The 15,902-nt window shown below is 44.8% G+C and overlaps 1 protein-coding gene and 1 long non-coding RNA gene across 3 annotated transcripts in view; one reads left to right on the top strand and one right to left on the bottom strand.

Annotated features, from left to right (window-relative positions):
* Positions 1-1,843: 1,843 nt before the first annotated feature.
* The window catches only part of LOC147351545 (uncharacterized), a 34,019-nt gene continuing 19,960 nt past the window's right edge, over positions 1,844-15,902 (bottom strand). Inside the window, exon 2 of the long non-coding RNA XR_015147575.1 lies at positions 1,844-3,362. This is a non-coding gene — a long non-coding RNA (uncharacterized LOC147351545). The remainder of the gene's footprint in view (positions 3,363-15,902) is intronic.
* On the top strand, positions 2,856-13,744 carry G6PC1 (glucose-6-phosphatase catalytic subunit 1). Of its 2 annotated transcripts, none has more exons than XM_086357550.1 (5): positions 2,856-3,055; positions 6,050-6,159; positions 8,520-8,625; positions 9,238-9,353; positions 11,717-13,744. In XM_086357550.1, exons 1-5 carry the CDS (start codon positions 3,021-3,023, stop codon positions 12,226-12,228), a joined length of 879 nt encoding a protein of 292 aa, XP_086213676.1. In that variant the 5' UTR covers positions 2,856-3,020; the 3' UTR covers positions 12,229-13,744. The 2 variants fall into 2 exon arrangements, with proteins under 2 accessions (XP_086213676.1, XP_086213675.1); XM_086357549.1 differs by having other exon boundaries at positions 2,856-3,225.

The following is a 15,902-nucleotide window of genomic DNA, read 5'->3' as shown; positions in this document are numbered from 1 at the left end:
CGGCAGACCAGACTGTACTTTCTGGAAACTTGCCTTCATGTTCTTCCCAAACCAAGATCTCCAAGCCTCTGAATTTCTGTTTGTGCAGAGAGTGCCTGGGGAGTGCCCAGCTAATGTGCCTGGTGAAGAGGGAGGGACCTGTATAATTTTCCATCTTCACTGTTTCCTAGACTCAGCAGTTGTTTCCCCAGAGAGCATTACGAAGCCTTGAGTTACTAAACTAAATCTTGTCATACTATTTAGCTAAACTAAATCTTGTCATATTATTTGTATGACTTTGAAGCTCCTTAATAAATTAACATTTATGTTCCAAAAAACCCAAAAGTCTTGAGCCATCTCTGCCAAGGACAAAATAATAGGGAACTCACTGACATTTGTATAAATGGATTCTGTTTTCATCAAAGTATGCTGCACTGGACATAGTTAAGTAAATGGCTTCCCTGCCCCGCTAGAGATGGTGTGGAAATCCCTGAGGACAGCCGGGATTTAACTCTGAATTCCTCAGAGAGCCAGGCATGGTGCTTTGCTCAATAAATGCTTGTTGCATTAAACTGGAGAACTTCTTGAAAGATGCCAGAAGCTGGAGGGAGATGATGGAATCCTCTCTCTGGAGATAGTTCTTTAAATGAGAGAATTCTCACCGAAACCTCCAGCCACTCAAATGCTTTTTCTGCTGTATTCACCACAAATAGTCACAAGTCCCTGGAGGATTTGAAAGCTCCCAATTTTTCTCTTCAGTCAGCTTTCTAGCAGCCTCAAGTTCTTGGGCTGGGGGCCTCACCTCTTTCTGCACCTGATAAAAATTTGCTGGAGGCAGCAGGAAGGGGTTGGAAGTTAGAAAAGTAGAGACCAGCAAATAGTCTCATGATGTAGGCAATTGCTCCAGACAAGAGAGTCACCCTGCCAGGCAGGCAGCCTGTCAGAAAGACTCCCCAACTGCCCTGTGTGCCCAGAATGGGATATCAGCTCCATCTGCCCTCCTTATCAACAGGCTCACACTCCCTGAGTTTCCCCCAGAAGATAGGGCTCTCCCCTGGCTCCCCATATGCTGAGCACGTGATGGCACCGTGCCCAACTCAGGTACTCTGGCTCCTCGCAGCCGGCGGAGGTTGGAGACCCAGATAGTGCCTCTGAATATGTTGTCAGAGCATCTGCCCAACTTGCCCTTGTCTCACCTCTGACCATAGAAACTTCAGTCCTGAGGGATCATTGCAGTAGATACTCAGTACTTTCTAGGAAGGCTTATCTGGTTAGAGGGAGGGGATCACCTCTTCTGTGGGGCCTGCTCCCTGTGACCTGGCAGTCCCGATAGTGCAGAACACCCTCCCCCTCAACACCACAAGGACACCCATCATTTGGAGCCCACTCACTGCCACCAACACCACCATTACTCCAGCTCTCCCTGCAAGGGGTGGCAGGATAGGGATGCTTGGACCAGCAGAGACAGTAGAGTCAAAGGCAGTTAAATTCTGCTGGAGCTGAGGAGGAGCCCAGAGGGGTGGGAATGAGACTCCAGATCATAACTCCTGGATGAGGTTTTAATCATTTCCAGCATGGAATGTGGTCAACCTTTGCTACAAACTCATTTGCTCTGAGTTTCTTTTCCCTGTCCCCGAACTACCCCTTACAAAGCAACTGTGGACTTACTAAGGGAGAATTCAGGTGGATTTTAACAAGTTTTATTCTCACCGGCTCTTATCCTTGAAAATGCATCAGTCTGTCACCTGACTCAGACCCTGCTCTCTTCAGTCCTAGGTCATGTGAGTGTGAGGTTTTGGTCTCTATGCTGATGCAGGGTGGTTTCTGCCTGTAGGGGTGAGCAGGCAGCATTGCTTCGCATAACTTGGTGTATTTTACTTTATTTCTTGTCTACATCCATGGCTATAACAGTACTGTATTGACTTCTTGGTGATTATGCTTATCTATCTATCTGTATATATCCAAGTACAAATGAAAGAAAACTCAAAGTACAAAGCCCTTTCCAGAGTCCCAGTCCCCAGTTTGCTTGTGATTTTATTTAGAACTATTTATTCATTGTATGGGCTTCCCAGGTAGCTGAGGAGACTCGGGTTCAATCCCTGGGTTGGGAAGATCCCCTGGAGAAGGAAATGGCAACCTACTCCAGTATTCTTGCCTAGGAAATCCCATGGAAGAAGGAGCCTTATGGGCTACAGTCCATGGAGTCACAAAGAGTCAGATACAACTTAGTGACTAAGCAGCAGCAGCAGCAGCAGTTCATCATACTGTTTTTCACTGAGCCACCGCGCACACACACATGCACTCTATTGCTTATACTTATGTGTTAAAACCCCAAAGGTCCTCACTTTAAGGACGTTAAATGAATTAATCAGTGCATTCAAAGATGATTATTTTCTGGACCTAAGAGATACAGAGCCAATACTGGAAAGAGGGTTTGATCTCCCAAAATCAGAGACATTTTCCAGATCCTAGTGAAATTCAGAAATGTCCAGCAATGTGACAGTCCCCACTACAATAGAACTTATTATATTTTAAAATTTAACTATTTAAAAGTTGAATTGCTAGAGCACCAAGACTTTTCTTTGTTCCCAAATAAGTGCAATTGCAGACGGGAAGTCAGACATCTTTGCAAGAACCATGGCAGATTTAGACTCTGTCCTGTGTCTCTGGCCAGGTTTCAGAACCAGGAGGGCAACCCCTTGTACCGTCAAGCAGCCATGCCAAAGTTAATAATTGGCTGTGCCAGCCCATGGCTGATCAGGCTGTTTTTGTGTGCCTGTTTTTCTATTTTACGTAAATCACACTTTACGTGTTTGCATCAACCTAGTGGTGATGCACCTTTGATCAATAGATTTTAGACAAAAGTGGTTTTTGAGTCCAAAGATCAGGGCTGGGTTGGCCTGCAGACTGGATACAGGGTGTATAAAACAGAGGCAAGGCACAGGCTGATAGCAGAGCAATCACCACCCAGTCTGAAATAACTGCAAGGGCACAGCCGAAGGCTTCCTGAGTGAGGATGGAGAAGGGAATGAACGTTCTACATGACTTTGGGATCCAGTCAACACACTACCTCCAGGTGAATTACCAGAACTCCCAGGATTGGTTCATCTTGGTGTCTGTGATTGCAGATCTCAGGAATGCCTTTTATGTCCTCTTCCCCATTTGGTTCCATCTTCGAGAAGCGGTGGGCATCAAACTCCTCTGGGTAGCTGTGATTGGAGATTGGCTCAACCTCGTCTTTAAGTGGTGAGTAAGAGCCGGACAAAGAGGAAATCAGCAAGGAAAGAGGCTGGCATTGTCTTTGGAAATGTCTGTCCATCAGAAGTTGCTTTTTCATGCTATTCATGCAATTGTAGTTTACTCCCCTCCTGTCTCTGGATCCTCTATAGAAAGAGAGAAGACAGAAAACCCTGTCAGTGAGTGAAGATACAGGAAAGACTAATATGGATGGAAGGCCAGCTAGACCTAGTGAATTATAGGCTATAAGCAAAGAAATGCCATTTTTCTGTTTGCTTGTTTTTGTGTTTTTTGTTTGTTTTTCTGGCTGCTCTGGGTCTTGGTGGCTGTGTGCAGGGTTTCTAAAGTTGGAGAGAGCAGGGGCTACTCTCTAGTTGGGATGCATGGGCTTCTTGTTGTAGCAGCTTCCCTTATTGTGGTGCACGGGCTCTAGAGCTCAGGCTTCAGTAATTCTGGCGCATGGGTTTAGTTGCTTTGCAGCATGTGGGATCTTCCCGGAGCAGGGATCAAACCCGTGTCCCCTGCATTGGCAGGTGAATTCTTAACCAATGGACTACCAGGGAAGTCTGAAACTCTGTTTTATTACTTTGAAGCAGCATAGGTGACACAAAGATAGAAGGAAGAAAGATGAGGTATGAAAAAAGGAAGCAGGCAATTTCAAAACCCGTTGTGTGAGGTCATGAAAAGCAATTCAGAGACCTCTCTTGTTCAGCCATCTTTATGTCTTGGGCAACTCAGAGCAACTCTCTGAGTTTCTGTTTTATAATCTGTAAACCTAGATTATCTCTGGGATCTTAATAATTACTATAGTTATCAACAATTGTTGATCCTGTAGTATGTGCCAGGCCACATGCTAAGCACTTTTTTATAGGGTATTACTAGTAAGAGCGGAGAAGGCAATGGCACCCCACTCCAGTACTCTTGCCTGGAAAATCCTATGGACGGAGTAGCCTGGTAGGCTGCAGTCCATGGGGTCACTGAGGGTCGGGCACGACTGAGCGACTTCACTTTCACTTTTCACTTTCATGCACTGGAGAAGGAAATGGCAACCCACTCCAGTGTTCTTGCCTGAAGAATCCCAGGGATGGGGGAGCCTGGTGGGCTGCCGTCTATGGGGTTGCACAGAGTCGGACATGACTGAAGTGACTTAGCAGCAGCAGTAAGACTAAGGCACTGAGTTAAGTGACTACAAAAACACAGGTAGTAAATGTCAGAGTAAGGATTCAAGCCCAGGCAGGCTGACTTCATACGCAAGGCTCTAAAGAATTATGTTATATCCAGTGCTAATAAACTGACTTTCAAAAGGTAAAGAAGCCCCAATTTTAGTATTTGCCAATTTCTACTGTGTCTGTTATCCCATTATGACCACTTCCAAGCTATCAATGGGTCTGGCTTGAAAAAACCCTGAATATTTTACAACTGTTAGCCAGTACCAGTTGACTCCAACACATCACTGTTTTGGTCTCTATTTCTTCATGTAGAAAATGAACAGTTTGGACCAGCTGCCCTCAGAGACTTTTACCATCCCTAAAATTATCTTTGTTCACTGTCAGGTGCTTCTTAAGATCTCTTCTAGCTTTAATTTTCTTTGGCCATAAACAAGAAAAGTCTTGAACATTGTTATTGGGCTCAGAAGCCCAAGGCATACTGACGGGATTCTGAAATTTCTGTTGAAAAACCTACCAAGTTTTGTCTATAACTTCCATTTTCTCTAACTTGGTAGAGGTCAGAGTTAGTGGCTGTCGCCAGTTTTAGTGAGAAGTCACTATTCCTCCACTGCAGAGCAAAAGAAGCATCCTGACTGACCCTTCACACCTGTTTCCACAACGAAAAACATGCTTTCAAAGGGGAAGTGGTTGATCTGAGATATTCTGTTTCAAAGCCGGAGGATACAAAACAAGCAAATAGTAGCTATGTATGTCCTTACAGAAAGTGATTCTGATGGAAATAGAGACCACAAGGGAGGCTTGTCCTTGGGGCTCGGGCTCAGTCTCTGAAGTCCGGAAGAAACCCAAGACTTTGGAGGCCTGAAGAAATGAGCTGTAGGATACGCAAATCCAAGGCGCAAACTGTAGTCCCTAGGCATCCTTCTAGGGCAAATTCTTCTCAGGGTTAAAAAAAAAAAAAAGTTACATAGCTGCTGTTAATCTGCCTGCCAATACAGGAGCCTCAGGAGATCTAGGTTCTATCCTTAGGTCAGGAAGATCTCCTCGAGAAGGAAACAGAAACCCACTCCATTATTTTTGACTGAGAAATCCCATGGACAGAGGAACCTGGAGGGCTACAGTCTATGGAGTCACAAGAGTGGGACACGACTTACCAACTAAACCACCAGTGAAAGGGAAGTCGCTCAGTCGTGTCCGACTCTTTGCGACCCCATAGACTGTAGCCTAGCAGGCTCCTCTGTCCATGGGATTTTCCAGGCAATAGTACTGGAGTGGATTGCCATTTCCTTCTCCAGGGGATCTTCCCAACCCAAGGCTTGAACCCGGGTCTCCCGCATTGTAGACAGACGCTTTACCATCTGAGCCACCAGGGAATTCCTAGCTGCTGTTAATATGGTTTTGAGGATATGGGATTTATTTATTTATGTTTGAATAAATAATACCTCCAAAGGCAAAATTCACAAGTTCTGTAAAGGATGCTCCATAAATGTCTCCCTCCCTCCCTCCCTCCTGCATTTCCCTAACAGCTCAGTTCCCCTTCTTGGAGGGGCTCGTGTTCTGGGTTGGATCTTATGGATCTTCTCCTTGAGCTACGCTCTCTTGAAGCTGTGGCGTCGGGCCAAAGCATTCCTTCAGTAACTCCAGACCCTCGTTCTGCTTTTTCACAGGATTCTCTTTGGACAGCGCCCATACTGGTGGGTTTTGGATACCGACTACTACAGCAACACCTCGGCACCGCTGATAAAGCAGTTCCCCGTCACCTGTGAGACCGGCCCAGGTGAGAGGCCCAGCCCTCATCCAGACAGAAGCTGGGTGGGCCGTGCCCACTGTGGACACCTGGTAACATTCGTGCTGGATGAAGCTGTCTTTGAAGGGGATGTGCACAGAGCCACTCCTTCAAGCTCTGGTCATGGTCTTGGATTTGGTACAACTCCATCTGAATTCACTTGCAGCCAGGCCTTCCAGAATAGCCTGTGACTGCCAGTTTGGAATCTGCCTAATGTTTTCAGAACAGAAATTGCTAGTTCAGAGAGGCAAGGGCTCCCTCACAGACAAAGGGCTCATGAGAGTAACTGTGCTGTGGCCCTTTGTCCAGGAAGGGAACATGGTAGAGGCCTGAGCCCCTGGTCATCCTTTCCAGAAGTCTGGCCAGGGAGATGTGTCTTCCCCAGCTGATCGTTCAGTCCCATACCCTATCTGTACTTTACTAGTTACACCCAGACAGGCATTGTTCAGCCAAATTATAGATTTCATTTTTCAGTAAAAAAAAGGAATATTCAACCCCTCCGCTCCCCTACAGGTCTCAGTGTTAGTATCCTAAACTCAGGGGCCCTATCCCTGATTCCCAGACTAGGGCATTGCCCTTGGTTATTTGTTTACACGAAACCTCGATTCACTGTAGAGTATATTCACTCATTCAAATGTTATTTATTTAGTATCTGTACCAAACATTGTTCTAGGCACTTGAAATGCCTCAATGAATAAAACAAAGATCCCTACCCTTGGGAATTCCCTGGTGGTTCAATGGTTCAGCACTTCACTCGGCGCTTTCACTGTGGGTGGGTGCTCAGTTGCTCAGTCATGTCCAGCTCTTTGCGACCAGCTCTTTGGACTGTAGCCCGCTAGGCTCCTCTGTCCATGAAATTTTCCAGGCAGGAATACTGGAATGAGTTGCCATTTCCTCCTCCAGGGGATCTTCCCAACCCAGGAATCAAACCCGAGTCTCCTTAGGCTCCTGCATTGGCAGCCAGATTCTTTACCACTGAGCCATCTGGGAAGCCCTCCCTGTGGTGGCTCAGGTTCAGTCTCTGGAACTAAGATCCCACAAGCTGTGTGGTGCAGCTTAAAAAAAAAAGGCTCCTACTCTTGTGGAGCTTATATTTGAATGAGATGTGTGTGTGTGTGCGAGAGAGAGAGAGAGAGAGATAAAAAATCATAATACACAAGTAAAATATTTAGGATATTAGAAGAAGGAGGAGGATGAGGAAGAAAGGCAAGGGTTTATGTGGGGTTCCCTGGAAAGCAGACTCAGATGGAGATCAGCACACAGGAGGTGCTACACTCGAGAGCAGTACTTGTGGAAGGAAGGGATGGAAGCCACCTGGGCAGAAGTCTAATTGCCATTCAGTCTCAGCTAACCCCATAGGAGCTCTGAATTGATTCAAGGGGACCAGGTCTTATACCCCAATAGAGATGAGTGATTGGGTGCAGGATCCCCCCCAGGAAAGGGTAGTAATAGAGATGAGTGATTGGGTGCAGGGTCCCCCCAGGGAAAGGGTAGTTTTGATCAAGATGGCTCTCATCAGCCCAGGGCAATGTCCAGTGAAGTCTGAGCACTGAGAGCCACCTGCAACCACACTCTCAACAACAGAAAGGAAAAATAAATTCTTTAGTCCAGAAAAGGATCCTGTGGCACAGGGCCCTCCACCTTTCAGGAAAAGGAGACTAGGAATAGCAATTGGATGCAGTGTTAAATAGAGTGGTCAGGGAAGGACTCACTGAGAAGGAGAAATCTGTGCAAAAACTTGAAGGAGGCGAGAGAATTAGCCAATAAATCCTGGAGGAAGAGGTGTCTGGATAGAAAGACCAATGTCACAGACACTGAGGAGGAAGTGTGTTTCAAGGAGAGCAATGAGGCCAGCACAGCCAGAGCTGAGTGAGCAAAGAGAGTAGAAGAGAGGTAATGGAGGGCAGATCGATTTGCAATTATATACCCAGCAGGCTGGTTCTGTGTGTAATCTCTAGACTGTATATAGCCTGTATAATCTCAAGAGCTGAGGCTTTCTCTGACTGTGCCACACACTGTTCTCCCAGAGCCTAGCACATTGCTGGTCATGTAGTAGGAGCTTAATAGGTATGTGGTACATAGATAACTAAATAGGTAAATGAATGGATGGCAGGATGGGTAGATGGGTGGAAGGATGGATGGGTGGATGGATAATTGAATCAATGGATGAAAAGATAGATGGCTGGCTGGATGGATGTAAAGATGGATAGATGTCTGGCTGGATAGATGGATGAAAAGATGGAAGGAAGGATGAATGGATGGATGGATGGATAGATGATGCCCCCTAGCAATCTCCCAGATGAAGATTTTTCAGCTTTGGTTCATTCATTCATCTCTTTCCTATTCTTTAGGGAGTCCCTCTGGCCATGCCATGGGTACAGCAGGTGTATACTATGTGATGGTCACATCCACCCTCTCTATCTTTCGTGGAAAGAAAAAGCCAACCTACAGATTTCGGTAAGAACTCAGCTCTGGGTTATGGGTGGTGGATGGCAGGAGGTGTCTCTGTAGCGGACATACCGCTTGCTCTTCCTCCATGCCCTCTGCCCACCTCATGCCTTGGGGTGGTACTAAAAAGAGTTGTGGCATTTCTGCCAGGAGTAAACATTAGAGTCACAGAATGTTAGGGGTAGAAGGGACCCATATGGGCAACATCTAATTTTAGAGATCAGGAACAAGGCCTAACAGAAGAGGGCTTTCTCAAGATCAGCTAGTGAGGAAGAAGCAGGCGGTAAATAAAAGCCCATTTCCGTACCAAACATTGGGATGCCCCATCCAGGTTGAAATAAACAAAGAAGCAGAAGACACTATTTTTATGGGGAATTCTGAGTATGCAGCCACTGAGCAAATTCTTCATTATGAAACATAAAATAGAGGTTGAAATTCACATACACAGGGGTTCACCACTTGCCACGGCTATCTTTGAAATTTTGAGTACAGTCTTCAACTTACAAAAAATTCCGCTAACACAACCTGAGTTTGCCAGGCTCCAGTGTTGCTGCTGAGGCTATTCTTTTTGGTGAAGGATCTATATTTTGGATTTTCTTATGACTGCCTTTTCTGTCGCAGGTGCTTGAATGTCATGTTGTGGTTGGGATTCTGGGTCGTGCAACTGAATGTCTGCCTGTCACGAATCTACCTTGCTGCTCATTTTCCCCATCAAGTTGTTGCTGGAGTCTTGTCAGGTACCAACTGCTCTGGTTCCCTCCCTCCAACCCCCACCTATACCATTCCTTCCTGATCAGGCCAAAATGCCAGTATTCTAGCCATGTTCTGTGTATAATCAATACCGTTAGTATTTTAGTGGGTTGGAAGTCAAGGGTGGGCAATTTAAGTGACTTATTTCTATGGGAGTGCCCAGATATACACAATTAAGTGTGCTTCAGAAAAATGACAAGACAGCAAATTAACTCACCCAGTTGACTTTGCCTAAAATCGCTGAGATATTTTTACATTCTTTATTTCTTACAGCTCTTCAATTGGAAGTGGGCCCTAGGTTAGGGTTAAGAAAACCTATCAAATTTAACAAATTAACACAATGTTCTTGGAAAGCTCTTTATTTAAATAAACTCATTTGCAAACCTAATAGATACCCACAGCTGGACTTTATTATAGGGTCTGTGTTTCAAATATGTTGTTTTCTTAGATCCAGCTAATAAGGGGCAGAAAAGACTTAGGTAAGCTAAGTGTAAGAAACAATTTCTTGACTTTGTGGGAAACACTGGAATACAAGACCTTAGGGGAAATGTGGAATTTTTCCCCTGGAGACCTGAAAAAGCAGAGGAGAGCAGCATTCACATAGCATGTTGAGAACAAGAAAAATGATGACTTCCTGGCAACTATGAAATTAACACAGCATTATAGCACTGGGTTCCATGTTTGAGGAAGAGCCTGGAAGTTCATGTTACATGAAAGATCTGAGAAAGTTTAAGTCAGAAAGAAGAATAACTATCTTTATTCTTTGAGTTCCCAATCTGTTTTGTCCAGTCTTTTCCACCAGTTTATTATTTTTAAATTGAAGTATAGTTGATGTACAATATCATGTTAGTTTCAGGTGTACAGCAGAGTGATTCAGTATATATATGTATTTCTTTTCAGATTCTTTTCCCTTATAGGTTATTATAAAGTACTGAGTAGAGTTCCCTGTACTGTATCAGTTCAGTTCAGTTCAGTCGCTCAGTCGTGTCCGACTCTTTGCCACCCCATGAATCGCAGCACACCAGGCCTCCCTGTCCATTACCAACTCCCAGAGTTTACCCAAACTCATGTCCGTCGAGTCGGTGATGACATCCAGCCATCTCATCCTCTGTCGTCCCCTTCTCCTCCTGCCCCCAGTCCCTTCCGGCATCAGGGTCTTTTCCAATGAGTCAACTCTTCGCATGAGATGGCCAAAGTATTGGAGTTTCAGCTTCAGCATCAGTCCTTCCAATGAACACCCAGGACTGGTCTCCTTTAGGATGGACTGGTTGGATCTCCTTGCAATCCAAGGGACTCTCAAGAGTCTTCTCCAACACCACAGATCAAAAGCATCAATTCTTCAGCACTCAGCTTTCTTCACAGTCCAACTCTCACATCCATACATGACCACTGGAAAAACCATAGCCTTGATTAGACAGACCTTTGTTGGCAAAGTAATGTTTCTGCTTTTGAATATGCTGTCTAGGTTGGTTATAACTTTCCTTCCAAGGAGTAAGAGTCTTTTAATTTCATGGCTGCAATCACCATCTGCAGTGATTTTGGAGCCCCCCAAAATAAAGTCTGACACTGTTTCCACTGTTTCCCCATCTATTTCCCATGAAGTGATGGGACCAGATGCCATGATCTTAGTTTCTGTGCTATATAGTAGGTCCTATATCTGTTTTATATATAGTAGTATGTATATGTTAATCCCAACCTCCTAATTTATCCCTCACCCCTAAGAATGAAAAAAAAAAAGTGAAAGTGATAGTCACTCAGCAGTGTCGACTCGTTGCAACCCTGTGGACTGTAGCCCACCAGGCTCTTCTGTCCATAATTCTCCAGACAAGAATACTGGAGTGGGTAGACATTCTCTTCTCCAGGGGATCTTCAAATGTGTTTAAATGTGTTAACAGAGGCTCTAGAGTTACTTACAAACTCCTGCAAAAAGAATTGAGATCTATCAGTTCAGTTCAGTCCAGTTGCTCAGTCGTGAGAGAGGTTTTAGCCCAGCACAAATGATCAAATTCACGCGAAGATGAAATGAGCTGTCGAGTGGGAGTGAGCTCTCCATCCTTGAGGGTATTCAAACAGAGACAGGAGGACCACCCCTGACCCACCTCTCAACACAGGAAGTTTGCATGTGGTGGGAGGAAGTAAGTGGCATATCTCTTCCATCTCAAAGAATCTATGGCCGAGGACAGGCTGGAATCACACATGGGAAAAAAACAAAAGACCCTCTGATCTGGCTTCTGGGATTTAACTCCACAATGGTGGGACAGATGGCAGGTCACCCACTGCTCCAAACTCACCTCTAGCTGACGGGCCAGCATCTTCCCCAGTTCTCACGGTCATTCCTTTTTCCACTCAGGCATTGCGGTTGCTGAGACTTTCCGCCACATCCAGAGCATCTACAATGCCAGTCTCAAGAAGTACTTTCTCATCACCTGCTTCCTGTTCAGTTTCGCCATTGGATTTTACCTGCTGTTAAAGTGGCTGGGGGTCGACCTGCTGTGGACTCTAGAGAAAGCCAAGCGAAGGTGTGAGCGGCCGGAGTGGGTCCACATTGATACAACGCCCTTTGCCAGCCTCCTCAAGAATCTGGGGACCCTCTTTGGCTTGGGTCTGGCTCTCAACTCTAGCATGTACCGGGAGAGCTGCAAGGGCAAGCTCAGCAAGTGGTTTCCGTTTCGCCTCAGCTGCATCGTGGCCTCCCTCGTCCTCCTGCACCTCTTTGACTCTTTGAAACCCCCCTCCCAAATCGAGCTGATCTTCTATGTCCTGTCCTTCTGCAAGAGTGCAGCGGTGCCCCTGGCATCTGTCAGCCTCATCCCCTACTGCCTCGCCTGGGTGCTGGGCCAGCCCAACAAGAAGACTTTGTAAAGGGATGTGGAGCCTTCAGAATTAAAAGCCAATGACTCTGCCAAGGATTGAGGATGGTTAGGGCCTTCTGCCAGCCCATCATGGGGCCAGAGGTACTAGAGTCACCTCAGGTGGCCCCCTTTCCCCCTTTGCAATTCTAATTGTTTTGGGTGATGTTTTATTGAAAAACTAGAGAAAGCTTTTATTTGAGAAAGCCTTATTGGAAGGTGGATCATTCTGGATTGTTCCTGCAAAGGTCTGCTTTTTTTTCTGTCCAGTACAAAGGCAAGACTTCTTGGTAGTAGTAGTAGTTTAGTCTCTAAGTTATGTCCAGCTCTTGCAACCTCATAGACTGTATCCCACCAGGCTCCTCTGTCCATGGGATTCTCCAGGCAAGAATACTGGAGTGGGTTGCCATTTCCTTCTCCAGGGGATCTTCTCCACCCAGGAATCGAACCCTGGTCTCCGGCCTTGCAGGCAGATTCTTGACCAACTGAACTATGAGAGTAGGATCAGCTAGCTCATAATGCTAGGCTGGGAATCACAAGTGAATTTCCCTTTTTTTTTTTTTAAATGACAACATGTTTAATTTATAAAAGTTACCTTGCAGATATGGAATATGTTTATGCTAAGAGTAAGACACCACTAAAAAGTCAGTTCTTTCTTAAATCTTCTAGCTAACAACTGCATTTTCTACTCATGCTCATCATTACCCAGAAAAGGAGAAAGGAGCTGTGGATTTGGTAGGGAAAGGATTGATTAAGGAGGATTTTTTAATATCTTGCATACCCTGAAAATTGTATGTCAAACAATATCTTAATGACTTTGATTATATTTGAATCTTTAGGTAAAGGACTCTCAACAATGGGGGACAACTTCAAGTATAATTAATCAGTGGTTAGTGGAGTAATTCTGCTTGTATTTTTCTATTATATATCCATGGTCATTGTATTTACTGAGATTTCTGGATGGCTGTGGTGACCTGGATATTGTACTAGGTCAGAAACTTTGTACAAAGTCAGCTTATCCTCCATAACATTTAATCTTTCTCCTTACTAGCCCAGCTCTGCTTTCCCCAGAATTTCCAACTGATTTTACACCCATCCTGCTGAATCCTCAGATGCCTGAAGGCAACTCTGTAGTGGTGCTTTTGTATGTTTCAGTTAAGCTCTTAAATTTTAGGCAAAATGGCAAGGAGAGGGCCAGGATTCCTCTCTCCAGAAGGTCACTCCAATGTTACATTTGATTCCTGGAGGATAAATATGACTCCTTTCCATATCCGAAACCAATCAAGAGCACATTCTTGGAGGAAAAGCCAACTCCTCCTCCTTGCCTGTTCTCTAGTCTCAACTGATTTGCAGACTATGTTCTTTTAAAAAAAATGTTGAAGCCTATTTATTTGAGAGTACTTGTTTTTTCTACTAATTATATAGCTCACCATATATTATCATTCACACCAACCATCCTGGTCATAACATCTTTGCAAAGAAAAATATATACATGCAGTATTTTATTAAAACAACATTTTACTTAAGAATGAAGTCTTGTTGATTACTATATTTTAGAGGTAATGTGATCTGAAGCTTCTAATTCTGGCTCAGCTAAATTTCTAGCTCTTTCTCTATTTCCCTAAACAAATAATTTGGTTTCTGTGTACTTACATTTTCTTTTTGAAAAAGGAAGCTGTTTTGTCTTGGGTTGGGCCAGAAGTCCCAACAGGGCTTCAGAGAGTTGTAAAGTGTCAACAAGGACACAGGCAGAGTTGAGCATATCAACATAGGCACAATATCGTTGGCCAAGATGGAACGTTAGTTACCAGACCACAGCGCAGCACGAGTTGCTTTATGGGGTCAAACTGCAACTTGAGAGCAGACAGGCAGGATCACTACTGAACTAAGCAATCAGGGAATGTAAGTTGTACTAGCAGAATAAGGCTGAGCCAACTTGGGAGTTCTCCGGTTGCTCAGTGGTTAGGACCCTGGCACAGGTTCCATCCCTGGTCTGGAAACTGAGATCCCACACCCTGTGCAGTGTTGCCCAAAGGATTAAAAAAAAAAAAAAAAAAAGTCTGAACAGACTATGGAATCCAATATCCTGGTGTCAGCAAGGTTTTTGGTTACAGTTAAAGGAAGTCTGAACAGAGCAAGTTATAGCAGCAAAGGATGCTCAGAGATACTGAAAGTGTCGCTCCAGGATTTATTTCATCCTGGGTGCAGGGTCCCAACCTCCAAAAGCCTTGACTCACCAGCATAACTCTGGATCTACTGAGCGTGAGACCTGATCATTCATGTCAGAATGCTGGGGACTTCCCTGGTGGTCCAGTGGTTAAGAGTTTGCCCACCAATGCAGGGGACATGGGTTCAATCCCTGGTTTGGGAAGATCCCACATGCCTTGAGACAACCAAGCTGATGTACCACAATTACTGAGCCCATGCTCTAGAGCCTGTGAGCTGCAACTGTTGAGCCTGAGCACTGCAATTAGAGAGTAGTCCCCACTCACCTCAACTAGAGAAAGCCTGAGCACAGCAGCAGAAATTTAAAAAAAGAAAAAGAACTTTGGGATGTGAATCTTTAGGGAAAGTTGAGTCCTACGGAATTTGATTTCTTTGGGATTGTTGGGGGGGCTAGCACCAGGCACCTCTGAGATGCTAATGGTCTCATCAGGGGAGAAGAGAAATGGTCTTGTTCAGTTTGAATTGAACCCCACTGCTTGGGCATGGTCCCCATCCTGGATGGTTTATTTGCCCTCGAGGACCAAAGCCAGATTCTTTGCAATAGAGTTCTGGCAGAAAGTAAACAATGCCCCCGCCCCCAGTAGTTGGTCAGGTTGATAAAGACGCATAATAAAAGATGAAATTTGTGCTTAATATATGCCAGGCTCTGTTTTTACTTATACATTTTATTTATACGGTAAACTCTCTTAATTCTCCCAATATCTCTGTAAGGTGGGTGTTAGAATTTATCCTCACATTACACATGAAAAGGCACAGAGGCGTTAGGGAGCTGGTCCAGAATGGAGGAGCCAGTTTAAGAACCAGGCAGTCTGACTCCAGAGTTCATCCTCTCTCCTCTACTCCACGGATGCCAGTAAGACGAGTGGCTGCACCAAATCATCCTTCGGATACCAGACACAGCTCATAACACAGACCACAGAGATTTTGATTTCTTGTGGCCAAAGGACATTATAAAACTTAGACTGACCCTCCCAGTGGGCTAGTACTGGTTTCTAAGTATGAAGATACCATTTTTCAAAGTTCATTTCATAAACTCACTATTGAAACAGGCATAACAATATTAGTTAACAGCAGTGTCTAAAACAACTTTAGCTCTTTCTTTTCTTTCTTCTAAGAAAGAGCTTAAGGCAATTCCCTGGTAATCCAGTGGTTAGGACTCCTCCCTCTCACTGCTGAGGGTTTGGGTTCGATCCCTGGTCAGGCAACTGAAATCCCACAATTCATGCAGCGTGGCAAAAAAAAAAAAGCAAGGGCCTAAAAATCATGTTGAGCCTCTGGGTCAGAAACTAACTTACTATCTACAATCAAGATAGCACAAAAAGAGAGAATTACCACAAAGAAGTTTTGGTATAGATCTATATAAAAGGGTAGAACGTAAAGAAATCCTGTGGAAGATTTTTAGATCAGAGACTCCACCAGTGCAGGACTGCTATCTTTCACTGGGACAGGCAAAGGCTAGAA

The sequence above is a fragment of the Bos grunniens genome, chromosome 19 (genome assembly GCF_055505025.1).
Source record: "Bos grunniens cultivar Pamir isolate PY7600 chromosome 19, Bosgru_T2T1.0, whole genome shotgun sequence".
Taxonomy (NCBI): Eukaryota; Metazoa; Chordata; class Mammalia; order Artiodactyla; family Bovidae; genus Bos; species Bos grunniens.
Note: the sequence above shows the minus strand (reverse complement) of the source record. Positions and strands in the feature narration are given on the sequence as shown.

What these genes read in the sequence shown, in the direction of transcription:
- G6PC1 (XM_086357549.1), top strand. Translation starts at nt 2,996, where the DNA reads ATGGAGAAGGGAATGAACGTTCTACATGACTTTGGGATCCAGTCAACA. An exon ending in CACCTGTGAGACCGGCCCAG is followed by an intron (nt 6,160 to 8,519) that starts GTGAGAGGCCCA and finishes CCTATTCTTTAG; the next exon opens with GGAGTCCCTCTGGCCATGCC. An exon ending in AAGCCAACCTACAGATTTCG is followed by an intron (nt 8,626 to 9,237) that starts GTAAGAACTCAG and finishes TTTCTGTCGCAG; the next exon opens with GTGCTTGAATGTCATGTTGT.